Below are 13,054 nucleotides of genomic sequence, written 5' to 3'. Positions count from 1 at the left end.
GGACCACTGTGCTGTGTGGCACTCAAGCACCCAAAACCATGTAAGTCAATGTGATCATCACCTTTCGGCCTTTGTAGTATATACACGGCAGCGTTTGAATAATTGTAATTAATTAATTTAATTAAGCATCTGCTTAAGCTAGTGTTCATTCTCTGTTGGGCTAAAATTAGATCTATTCCAACTAGGTATGTCCTGCTAAGATTCTGGGTTTTGGAAGGTTTGACAAATAAGACCCAAAAGGATGTCTGTGTCTGTGTATTTGAGTGTTTGTACCTCTTGATCGAGGACAGTAGCTGTGATCTCCACCAGCACCGTGGGCAAGTTATGTCCCGCCTCGCTGTCACACACCTCCTTCAGCAGCACTTCGCTGCTATAGTGAACCATTTTCCTGATCAAAGCCAGACTAGCTTTCCTGAAAACCATCAAAATAGAAACATGCAACTTCATTTTTCTAGTGAGAACTCCCAGCCTGGTTTTAATTATAGACAGCAGTTCCTTTTATGTCCACTTCTGCTCCTTTAATTAAGATTTGCACTGGACATAGTAGTGAAGTTTGATTCAGAACAGAAAGAACACAATGTAATATGATTCGATTAACTCATGTAAATTCGACAATATTTAAAGTTTATCTGATGTAGCCTAGTAAACAATGGTAAATTAAGGTGAATGAATGGCTGCTGCAGAGTGCTTAGACACTGTCATTTACCTAATAGAAGGCAGCATGGTATGCTGAAATGTTTGTGCAAAAACAGGCAGAAGTCTCTTTAGGTAGATAGGAGCCATTTCTGGGTCTCCTTTGGGTTCACTGCCCTCCTCCTCCTCTTTGTTAAGATCTTTCTTCTTCTTGTCATCACTCTTGTTCACTGGACACATCCAGTCTCCTGAAACACACAGATTGTTTGCCTTTCGAGACCGATAGACATTTGTGCATCACTCTCTGTCAGCAAAACCAAGTGCAGGTAAGCATAAAGCACATCTACTGTAGGTGCAAAGGGCCTGGTTAATTGGGTTAATTTCAGTTTTGTTTTTTTTTTAGACATTGCAAGGAAACTTCAGTTTTTGGCATAAGAAAGGCAAAAGTGCAAAATTAACACAAGTCAGAGACAGAAAAGGCACGTTACAATGAAATGATATAGCAGCGGAACCAGCAATAGCAGTAGTGGTCTTGCATAGACCTGGTTTACTTACCAGGAGACTGCAGTATAGCTACAACTTCACTGTGTCCCCTCTCCCTAGCCTTGTCCAGAGGTGTTTTTCCATCCTCATCCCTCAGGTCAGGGTTGGCCCCATGACGCAGGAGAGTCTGCACACACACATTACAAAGGAAGCAATGCGCAAAAAAAAATAAATAAATAAAAATCAGTCAACAAAACACATTACTCCAGAAAAAAAAATGTTTCAGAAACTGGACTACTGCAGGACTAAACGTGCATTTCATCCTTAGCTTTCGTGTGTTACCTTGGCTACTTGCGGGCGTCCAAAACAGGCAGCATAGTGCAGTGACGATGACCTCTGTCCTCTATTGACATCTGCTCCTCTCTCACAAAGAAACTCAACCTACAACAACAGACAGTTGGTGAAACTGAAATTAAATAATACACGGATAACAATTTGTAATAGTATTAAACTGAAAAACTAATATCATTGTCAGTTAGATGTTCTTCAGTTAATTTAGTCCAGATTAAATGGCAAGTTTTATCGTTACCATTTCTTGCGTGCCGAAAGCTGAAGCCCAGTTGAGCAGCGTCTGTCCGACATCATCCATAAAGTTCACCTCAAATGCTACAAAACAACATTCCATTATTACCGATAACGCACACACACACACAAACAACCTTCAGCAAAACACCACCTGTTTTCTACCTAATTTCACTGAAGTTTAACCTGTCAATACGTTTAAAGCCTATACTTTTGAAGCCAACTTTAAAACCAAGTTCTATTATTTTTTTTGTAATACATATGCAAATATATAACAGTCTAGCTGATATGATTACAAAGTTAAAAGGAAGTGTGATGAAATTTTTCCAAACTATCAACACTCAGACTCATGGCTTCTGTAATATTTATTAGTTTGCATCATCACCTCCAGTGTCAATGGCATCGATGAGAGCATCTGTGTCCTTGCTACGGATACAGTCGATGAGCTGTCGGTGTGATCTCTCCCCAGAACTGTCCAGACGTCGCAGCCCTGGGATCCTGCCCGTCGACCCTGCTGTGGACTTTGGCAGCGCTTTTCGCCCCTCAAACAGGAGCACCAGCAGGAGGTCAACCAGCCGCATGGTGTCCAGTACACAGCGCTCATCTCCTCCCAGCGCTGACTCCATCGAATCGGGCAGTGCTGAACGCAACAAGTCCTGGACACCCAGAAAGAGAACATTTAATGTTGATCAGACTTCTTACTTAATAAAGTAATAAATACATCTTCATTCAAGGTGTTTTGACCTACATGTGTCACTAGCGGAGACCCCCTGCAGAGTGTTGACAGCAGGCTGACAATGGTAGACACCTGGTTGCTCAATTTCGAGTCAGAAGCCGAGGGGCCTGCACCTGCTGAAGGCCGGCCTGGCTTGCAGGAAGATGCGGGGCCTGACACTGTCCCTCCAGCAGCCGCCATGCGGGACAGCAGCTCCTCTGTCAAGCCATGTTTGGCTAAAGGGGCAGGGTCTACACCACGACGTGTGAACCGGTCAGCCAGTGAGGCAAAGCAGCGCAAAGCACCGTCTGACACCTGCAGGAGAGGAGAGTTTTGAGTTATAGCACATTCAGCCTGAACAAGGTTAAAGATCTAGCAATGCTTTTCACAATTTTCCCTCTTTAATGAGCTTCTAAAAGGAAATTCGAGTTATTAATGTTCCAACACAGTACCTTTTAAACAAAACATTATAATTTAATTAGTTCTAAAAGTCCCACTACTTCTTTCTTTAAATCATTTTTCTCAGAGGCACAAAGCTATAGTCTCTGTGTTGAAGCTAGGAGTTGTTACAGCATTAGGAGAGAACAAAAACCTAATCTTTCATTGTAATATCTATTCATAGAGAAAGAGACAATCCAAACTCTGAAACTTCAGTTATCTCAATACTTGGTGCACCCCCTTCATATAGTAGAAAGAAGCAGTTTTAGCTCCACCCCTTTTATGACCACCCTCAGTTTAGGAAAAGTGGCAAATAACACAAATAAGAAGGGAGGGCAGCAACTATTTCAAAGTCTCTTTCATACCATGTATTTGTAATCAGAAAAGTGCATTAACTGGATGCAACCCCTGTTCTATATTTACCTGGTGGTCTTCGTGTTTGAGGAGGCTAGACAGAGACTCCACACAGGTCTCCAGAGAAGAGTCCTGGGGCTCCATTTTGCTGCAAAGGCGGGACACAACAGCCATGGCTGAGTGCAGAGTGTCTTTATGAACAAGGTGCCCACTGTCTCGGATGAAACTCAGCACACAGTTCAGCCCGCCTGCCTCAAACACTGCGCCAGACTCTCTGGTACAGATCAACTCCAGCACCTGGAGAAACACGAAAACATATGTTCAAACTTAATCTCTAGAAGGAATATGTAACTCCAAATCTTGGTGTACCTGAATCACAGACTTCTCCAAACTATGCCATTAGATAACATTTTTGGGTGAGTCAATGATTTATTTAAAGCACTCAACATAGAGACTGATCTCCCATCATCCTCACTAATTGATATTTCTACCTTTTCTCAGAAGATCAAAAAAAGAAAATTTGAAAAATTGAGAATAACAGGATCAAATGACAGAAAAACAGAAAATCTAGTGGATAAAGAACCCCTCTGGGCCTCTAGCACAAGTCTGATCTAACACATCGGACTGGTGACAAAGTAAGGCTTTGACAAAGGATCTCCAACCGACACTGTTTGGGAAAATAATTAATAAACATCTGGCAGCACATTGTTGTGATCTCATGTCTATGGCATAGCTCTGTCTCCAAACCCCAAAGAACCCCACCCAAACAGAGAAGCAGCTGATCAAAACTTCATCTCATGTGTTAGCTTTCTGTTCAGGACAATAACACAGCAACAGATCAGGGAGATGCCCTCCTCTCTGATTAGACTCCATTGAGGTTTTAAATACTCAAGTATTTGACTTTTTTGTATTAGTATTATTATTTTCCACAAATTTTACCTGTTCCACTATCATACTGCTTAAAGTGTAAAAATCACATGCGTGCCACACAGCCCAATGCTTTGAGAAAATCTGTGACAATTGTGTGCAGGAAACAGCTGGAGACACTGAAGAGCGTGTTGACAGTCAGCCCAGTAGGAAAAGATGAAACTGTAATTTAGTTCAATAGATTAAAGGTTGTAACTATTTCATCAACTGCTGCAACAGCAATAATCAAGTTTAATCAAGACATATGTAACAGCACATGCTGTGCATCATGTCTGGTTCTCCTGTACAGCAGTGGGATCAGCTGCTTGCGACTGATATTACCCTTGTTTTGATGAGCCAGGGTAGTGTGTTAGAACTATAACAGAACATATACTTTCAGTCAATTCATGTCGTGATACAAGATTTTAGTGGTGAAGTGAGGAGGTGTGATTTCAATGATTCAATGATTGTTCCAAATGTTAATACATTACTATATGACATGAGCAACTATGTATACAACTTTCCTTCACATATGGACTTTCAATGTGTGACAGATGTCATGTCAGATCACAAGACTTCCTCTTATATAAGGAAGTACGTTCCAATTTTGAGGATTTATTTGAAAGCCCAGCAAAGCAAGCTGGACTGAGGCTTTTGGCTTATGTTTAAAAGCTGTCAACAACCACCATAAGACAAGAAACAGATCAGACAAATGAAATGGGCCTCTCTCTTATAGTCAGTTGTCTCCTACCTTGACACACTGCTCAGCCAGGTCTCTGCTGGTCCTGTTGTTCAACTCCACTACCACCAGTCGATTACACAGCGCTTTGATGGCCCCATCCACTCCCACAATCCTGCGGGTACATTCTGCCGACACGTCCAGGTAGTAGGTTATTGCTCGGGCTGTAACCTCCAGCACGTTATCTGGAGCACTCTCATCCAAGAAGATCTTACAGAGTGCTGGAAGGAATGTCCGAGGAGGACATCTGGCAGATAAGAGAGGGGTGACGGTGAGGAAGAGAGAGTGCTGAATTCTGAAATCATGACCACCAACTGAATGCTTGTGAGACAAATACACAAACTTACGTCTCAAAGCAGCGGTCGACGTTATCTGACATGAGCAGTAGCATGCAGAGTTGCTCCAGAGCAATGAGTTGCATGTCACGCTCATCACCCTGACCCATCTGCAGCCACTCCAGCAGGGTGTCTGGGTCCACATCGGCCATGATGGCTAGCCTAAAGCAACAGAAATATACAGAAATCTTATTACTGTCACTCACAGCTGTCATTTATGTGCAAGCAATCAAAGTAGAGATGAAAGATGCATAATTTAGCTACATTTAAGTAGCTAACCGAGCCCCCGTGTAAGCTATTACCGTATTTTCACGACCATAAGGCGCACTTAAAAGTCTTAGATTTTCTTCAAAAAGTACGGCGCGCCCTATAGCGCAGTGTGCCCTGTGTGTTGTAAGGAGGACGTAGTAGAGAACACCATGAGAACGCTAAAGGGTGAAGTGTGGGGGCAACCCTGAAAATGGCAAAGAGACACGCTTATGAAGCACAGTTTAAACTGAAGGCCATCAGCTACGCAGAGGAACATGGAAATCGAGCAACGGCGAGAGAATTTAAGATTAACGAATCGATGGTTCGCAAATGGAGGAAGCTAGAAAACAAGCTCCGGCAGGTCAAGAAAACGCAGCTGAGTTTCCGCGGACATAAGGCGAGGTGGCCCGAGTTGGAGGAAAGACTCGAGCGGTGGATCATCGAGCAAAGAACGAGCGGGAGAAGCGTTTCGACGGTCACCATTCGGCTAAAAGCAGTTTCACTTTCACTTTTTATGAAACAGTGCCATTTTTCCATCCGGACCAGGACTACGGTAGCGCAGCAACTTCCAGCGGATTATAAGGAAAAGCTGGCCATCTTCCGCTCCTACTGCAGCAAACACATCGGCGACAAAAACATCCAGCCCAGCCACATCACAAACATGGACGAGGTCCCGCTCACTTTTGACATCCCGGTGAGTCACACTGTGGAGAAGAAGGGGACCAGCACGGTAGCGATACGCACAACGGGGCACGAAAAGTCTTCTTTTACTGTTGTGCTTGGCTGCCATGCTAATGGACAGAAACTGCCACCTATGGTGATTTTTAAGCGAAAGACTTTGCCTAAAGAGAAGTTTCCAGCAGGAATCATCATTAAGGCAAATGAAAAGGGCTGGATGGATGAGGAAATGATGAAAGAGTGGCTGAGGGAGGTGTATGTAAGGAGACCAGGTGGTTTTTTCCACGCATCACCATCGCTCTTAATCTGTGACTCTATGCGTGCCCATCTCACAGCCGATGTGAAAAAAACTAGTGAAACAAATGAACTGTGAGCTTGCTGTCATTCCGGGAGGCCTGACAAAGGATCTCCAACCGCTGGACATCGGTGTGAACCGCCCGTTCAAAGTAAGGCTGCGAGCGGCCTGGGAGCGATGGATGACCGATGGAGACCACAGTTTCACCAAGAGTGGAAGGCAGCGCCGGGCGAGTTACGCCACAATTTGCGAATGGATTGTAGATGCTTGGGCTAACATGTCTGCTGGCACTGTTGTTCGAGCTTTCGCAAAAGCCAGCATCATTTCCGAGGAGCCGCACGGCACGGAAAGTGACTCTGACAGTGAAGAAAGTGAACCTGGCATGTTTGATGGAGATTTAGCGCAGCTGTTCAATTCAGACACAGAGGATGAGGACTTCGATGGGTTTGATTGATGATAAAAATGTGAGCACCAAACTTTGTTTTGCTCCTGCTTTATTTTTAAATACGCACACTTGTGTGCTTGTGTGTTGTTGATGATGACGATTACTGGTAATAAAAATGTGAGTAAGGTACCGAACTCAGGTTTGCTCCCGCTTTATTTTTAAATACGCATACGGTACTTATATGCGCCCTATGATCCAGTGCGCCTTATGTGTGTGTTAAATACAGTAATGGCACACATAACTGAGACTGCGCCTTTTAGTACAGTGCGTCTTATGGTCGTGAAAATACGGTACTGTACTAATGCTCAAACAAATCTGATTTGTACGGTTTATTTATTGTTAGATATAATTAAAAGTGTTAGCACTTCCTATTAAATGTGATTTTGTTGGCCAGCTCGCTGTAATTTACCCAAGCTATATGATCCTGATCATGTTTTAATTTGTACCAATAGGGGGGGTAACAAAAAACTTACTTGCCAGATATATCACCTTTGGGGGTTTGTATCAATTTGCCATTCATTTGTAACAGCATTTTTCAACGCTTCCTTACTTGACAATGACGTCACTAAGTGAAATACGATCTGAAGCTACATCAGTTTTTTGGTATCTGTTATGTGGACTTTGTGTGCAATCAGTGTGCTGGAAGTAAAATAAATTATTATAATTTAAAAACAAAAAACCAACAAACAAAATGAAAGCCTCACCTAGCTTCCCGTTGGCTACCCGGTCTGGCTCAACACCCAATCAGTTGTGTCGCTGTTTGGGACTCATCCAACCAACCAGAGAGAGAGAATGGGAAAGGGAACACACTTAAGAGGAAGTGCTGACGTTCACAGGGATTTCTGGGACATGAAGTCTCTCTACCTGCAAACAGGAAGAACAGAGGAGAAAGGCTCAATTGACATTCATCTGTCTGTACATGAAACACACTAAAATGATTATCTGATCCACATTTAGAAAAACAGAAGGGCCGAAAACCAATGCTAAAGTAAAGGTGGCAAAAAAAATAAATAAAAAATGCAGTTCATCTAATGGACACAAATTGGGGTCCAGCCACACCAACTCCCATGTCAGTCCCATGTTACAGCATTAACCCCCACCCCCCAAAAAATACAACAACAACACATATTTTCATCCATTTATATATTTACTATTTTATAAAGTGGGAGGTTGAATGTTTTTCCAACTCATCCATCTGGATAACAGAGTTGTGGCTGCTTTGATTTACTGGACCTCTCAAAAGCATTTGTGATGTTGGTGCCTTTAAATGGAACTGACTGACTGATATTAAGGCCACCTTTGAGGTACAGACCATCCACATTTGTACTTCTGTTTTGGTGAGTGAAACTTTTCAGTTTCATTAGTCTGTTATTTAGTAACCACCAGCAGCTACTTGTATCTGTACACTGTATCCATATAGGTTTCTGGATGTAGCTTGATAAACTTGGCACTCCACCCTTTCATTTGCGGTCACTTGTGGCTCCCAAAAACAAAAAACAAAAAAACAACACTAATGGCAGCTGCCAAAGCACTTATATTAAGGCTTTGAAATCTTGACTATTGTTGCAACTATACTCCTACCAGCCACTGACTGAAAGCAGCAGCCTATAAACATTAAGTTTACTGTGACAATGCAAAACTCAATACCAATTTAGAATTTTTTTATTGTTAAACACGTCTTCAAACCAGAGGCTCTGTTCAGAAGCATTACCATGCAGCAGTCCCTGCTGAGAGTCTGTTGGTTGCACCCTAAGTTGATTAGTGGCTAATTTGAAGTCTGCTTGCTTGTTTGACTGTCTGGATATAAACAGGCTGTGCTGATGCAGATCCTCTTATCCACAGATTAATCATCACAACTGGCATCCTGTGCATCCTGACCTCTTCTCAACCCCACCACCACCATGGGGCAACCACAGCAAGACAGAATTTGGCTGGCCCTCCCCCTAACACCTTTTAACCCCTGATAGTGTTTCTATTGTCCAAGTCCAGACAGAAGTTGGGAATTACACAGTGTGATAGAAAACACTTTCTCATTCTTCCTGTTCATGACCAAAGCTTACCCTGTGGAGGTTGTCTAGGCTCTTTGAGTGTAGCTGAGAATTGGAAGGATGCCTCATAGAAACCACTTTCTAGTCTAAAAGCATTAGTTACTGTTCAAAACATTAGATAGTGAAATACACTATATCAGCGGTCCCCAACCTTTTTTGCGCCACGGACCAGTTTATGCCCGACAATATTTTCATGGACCGGCCTTTAAGGTGTCGCGGATAAATACAACAAAATAAAACTAGTACCGGTATCGAAAAAAAGAAAATTTATTCATAACACACGTGAAAAGACCAAGGAAAACCGAGTAAACGATAGAAATGATAACAAAATAACGCTGAAAACCGATAAAAACCCTGAAAACTATACATTTCACACCTGAGCCTCAACTCTCGCGGCCCGGTACCAAATAACTCACGGACCGGTACTGGTCCGAGCCCCGGGGGGTTGGGGACCGCTGCACTATATATAACAACCAAGACTTTAGGTCAGCCATTAGTATATCAAAGCTTTAAGATATAGTTCGAATTTATAATATAGAAGATCTGGCAATGGCATGTGCCATAACACAATAACTTCAGTAAAGTCAGTGTTTCCAGACGCTACTATCACAACACTCTTAAACCCCTGCCACCACTCTCCCTCTGCACCTCCAGTTCTCTCACAAAGTTTTCCTGCAGCATGGAGGGATACAGCTCAGCTACTGTCACCCTGTAAGAATTGATCAATTGATATGAACTGCATGTGTGGCAACATCTGACAAAGCTCTTGTGACTCATCGAGTAGACTAGCCAATAGGTGGCACATCATATTTTTGGGATCACTTGAAACCCTAGTCGAGTAGGTACTAAAAATGTACCTGGTACCAGGTACTATCACCCTATTGGAAAAGGGTGATAAAACAATTGTCTTATACAGTTGAAAAAAAAATATTTTAGTTTGTATGAGGTGGTGCTGTGTAGGGGTGGGCGATATAAACGATATACGATAGAAACTATATAAATTTGGCCAACGATAGAGATTTTGACTATATCGCTCTATGATTGATTGGTAATTTATTTCAACATGTGAACAATATACAAGTACATTTAGAAAAGAAATAAGAGAGAAAAAAAATACTATACAAATTACATACAAAAAACCATTCTGATTAATTTACATGTTGAAAGGGAGTGGGAAGAAGTATACACTTATTTAATCCCACCCCTTTGCCATATCGCGATGATGTCATCAAGCTGCGCCTGTTTTGGTCGAAAGCATCGCAGCGGCTAAAACCATTATCATCTGCAAATTATGCCGGTCGACAGTCATAGCAAAGAGATGAAGCACTTTTGAAATATGGGGAAAGCCAAAAACTGCGCTTCCTCCACTTCCGTAACATTGATTCATTAATGCTGAATTCTCTCGCAGCTGTTCTATTCCCATGTTGTTGCAGTATATTAATAACTAACCTCGTATTGTGGATGAATAATCTCAGTTGTTCTCCTGACTGAAGTTTGGCCCGTGTATAGCATCCTGCTATGCGATTGCATTTGTCCCTAACCACCAGAATCCCTCACGTTAACTTTTATCGAGTGGAAAAAAAGTTGGCGTTCATCCTCCAGCTTCACTGAGCCAATTTCTAACATTCAAAGAGCTCAAGCAAGAACAAGTGTTGTGAAAAATGAAATGTGTCCACTGCAGCCACTGTCTGTGCTTTTCATGCATTAATTTTTCATCCACAAAATTTCTTTCACAGTTTCCCTGTTCCCAGTAAACTCCACTATTGCTCCCTTTTTCATTTTGGCCCACCTGTCAGCCAATCAACATTGGACAATTGCTTACATCATTCAATTCTAGTGACACACAGTCAGGATCCTAGAACGTGCATGGGAGTGCATTTCGGGTGGGGGAAATCTCATCTCCTCCTTCTGTCTGACCAAAAAGTATACGTGGACACAGACATTTGCAGGATTAGTGAGTCACAAAGACACAATACTGGTAGCACATATGAAAAGTTTTACTACTGCACACGTTAAGGACTGCTATGAATTGTTAACTTGGCAGTTGCTGTGTGTTCGAATAGGTATTCCAAATTCAATTTCCAACGAGGAACTCAGGAATTACAACTTATTCAGGAATGCACCACAAGTCAGACTTGAGGGGGCATTCCAGCTGAAAATTCTATTAGAAACTGAGAAAATCTGACTACAAATGAAACAATCAATTTGGAAGTGACCTCACTCACAGTTCTGACATCCAACTTCAGAGGTAAATATGGCAGCATTTAACCAGGCAAGTATTAAGAACCAATTCTTATTGTACTTACAGCGATCTGGCAAATGGAAAAGCTTCTTAGGGAAATGTGGGTAGACTAAAAAGAAAACTAATTTAACACCAACACATACTGGAGAACACACACCTGTAAAACTTTGTTAAATTATCTAATCACAAAAAATTACTTTCGCATAGACTGTACTGATTTTGTTGAAACCAACTTGCCGAAACATAGCTTTTCCAATAAGGAGTGGATACCTGAGACAAGATTAAAAGAATGTAAGCTCTCCATAAAGCATTTCTTAAACCAGAAAGACAGCAATTGAAACATGGACATTTATTACTCAGTAATTCGGCAAAGTTCGCTTGACATGATTGAAACCTACAGAACAGCTGCCACGCTCACAATATGGTGAAACAGTTACAGTACACCAACATAATAAAAGTTACACATCACATAACAGTTACACAGCAAACTGTTAAGAGAAGTGACCATTAGGTAAATAAAACAAAACAATAATATAAAAATAAATGTTGATGTAGTAACACAAGAAATCAACATTTAAATGTTCCCATGTTGAATTCAAACTTTTATACTTTATATATACGCAATGTTAAAAAGTCGGGCAAAGAAAGCTTTGTTATGACTAATGGAAAACAAACGTTCAGCCATATCCGAGAGAGCTAATCGTATGACCGCAATTTTTATTATTTGACGAGCCATACGGAGCCGAACTATTCACACAAACCAACTTAAGAGATATAGAACAGCTATGTTATTGGAAGCGATAAGCCTTAGAGTTAGCTGTCCAGTTGGGTACATACAGTTTTATAGTCGAGTAGTAGCTTCACTTCCAGATTCGCTAATGTAAAGCATTGGCCGATTTCAGGCCGATAAAACGAAATAAAACTTAAAGAAATCTCCATAATCCCTCAACCTCAGACTCGGCTGCTTTCAATTAAGTCATACAATTGTTTGTCGCTCAATATAAAAGTAATTTCATGTACCGAAACCCGGAAAGCCGGCTAATGTTAGCCGATTAGATAGCCTTAGCACCACGTTAGCTTTCAAAAGCAAGCTGACTTTAACAACAAAAAAGCTTTCTCCCTACTAACAACTGAAGCGTCTGGTCCAAAAATGTTTTTTTAACTATTCAAATCATTTATATCTGTATTTTATGCTTGCTTTGTCAACCAACTATACATGCGGCCTCGGACTTCTAAAGGGAAACCACCGGACTCGAGTTCCACGAGAGCCGAGAGGCCACGATGAAACAGCGGACACAAAACTCAAGCGACAACGGCCTCGATCTTCAGGTCACCAGCAGAACGATTCACTCACCGTTTTTGCTCTTTTCGACAGAGAGACGATCGACAAGTGTATGAATAATTCTTCAGGGTTCAAATACAGGGTATAGAGCCGTTTGTGTCGGGAGTTACGTCAAGGTGTTTCCATTTCTTCTCAAAGAGTCTTAAGAGGTCAGAGTGGACGGCGGCCCGCAAAACACAACAGACCGGACTGAAATGGAGAGCTGAGGCGATTGAGCCCGCTGCCTTCAGAGGTCACTATCTGCCTCGGAAATGCCAATGTTCAAAAGCTATTCGCTTCATTTTTTCATTAATATTCTTAATTATTCTCAAAAATGTATATATCACGACTTGTAAATCACGAGCTCTCACATAAATATCATTTTAAAAAATAATATATAACACACTGAATATTAGCACGGCGTGGATTTAAATTTACAGATGTCCCCAAACAGCTCCCACATCTCCCTTAAACTTTAATTTGTACTTATGTAGAGCCACGAAGTAGCATGTGCAAGTGGCCGTTTGCCACTGTCCCTGCATCAACAGCCATGTATAGTTAGATTACTAGAGGTACACATCAGAAGCGTTT

At 41.8% G+C, this 13,054-nt stretch overlaps 1 protein-coding gene across 2 annotated transcripts in view; it reads right to left on the bottom strand.

The window, feature by feature from the left end:
• The window catches only part of hectd1 (HECT domain containing 1), a 46,281-nt gene extending 33,590 nt beyond the window's left edge, over positions 1 to 12,691 (bottom strand). For both annotated transcript variants that reach the window (XM_080869918.1, XM_080869919.1), the window contains exons 1-12: positions 12,497 to 12,691; positions 7,557 to 7,716; positions 5,198 to 5,347; positions 4,863 to 5,097; positions 3,275 to 3,502; positions 2,447 to 2,728; positions 2,084 to 2,354; positions 1,706 to 1,782; positions 1,459 to 1,557; positions 1,189 to 1,303; positions 707 to 881; positions 274 to 412 (exon numbers count right to left, since the gene is read on the bottom strand). In XM_080869918.1, the coding sequence (XP_080726044.1) occupies positions 274 to 412; positions 707 to 881; positions 1,189 to 1,303; positions 1,459 to 1,557; positions 1,706 to 1,782; positions 2,084 to 2,354; positions 2,447 to 2,728; positions 3,275 to 3,502; positions 4,863 to 5,097; positions 5,198 to 5,337 (1,761 nt within the window). In that variant the 5' untranslated portion in view covers positions 5,338 to 5,347; positions 7,557 to 7,716; positions 12,497 to 12,691. The remainder of the gene's footprint in view (positions 1 to 273; positions 413 to 706; positions 882 to 1,188; positions 1,304 to 1,458; positions 1,558 to 1,705; positions 1,783 to 2,083; positions 2,355 to 2,446; positions 2,729 to 3,274; positions 3,503 to 4,862; positions 5,098 to 5,197; positions 5,348 to 7,556; positions 7,717 to 12,496) is intronic.
• Positions 12,692 to 13,054: the final 363 nt, after the last annotated feature.

This window comes from Rhamphochromis sp. 'chilingali' (assembly GCF_963969265.1).
Source record: "Rhamphochromis sp. 'chilingali' genome assembly, chromosome: 21".
Lineage (NCBI taxonomy): Eukaryota > Metazoa > Chordata > Actinopteri > Cichliformes > Cichlidae > Rhamphochromis > Rhamphochromis sp. 'chilingali'.
Note: the sequence above shows the minus strand (reverse complement) of the source record. Positions and strands in the feature narration are given on the sequence as shown.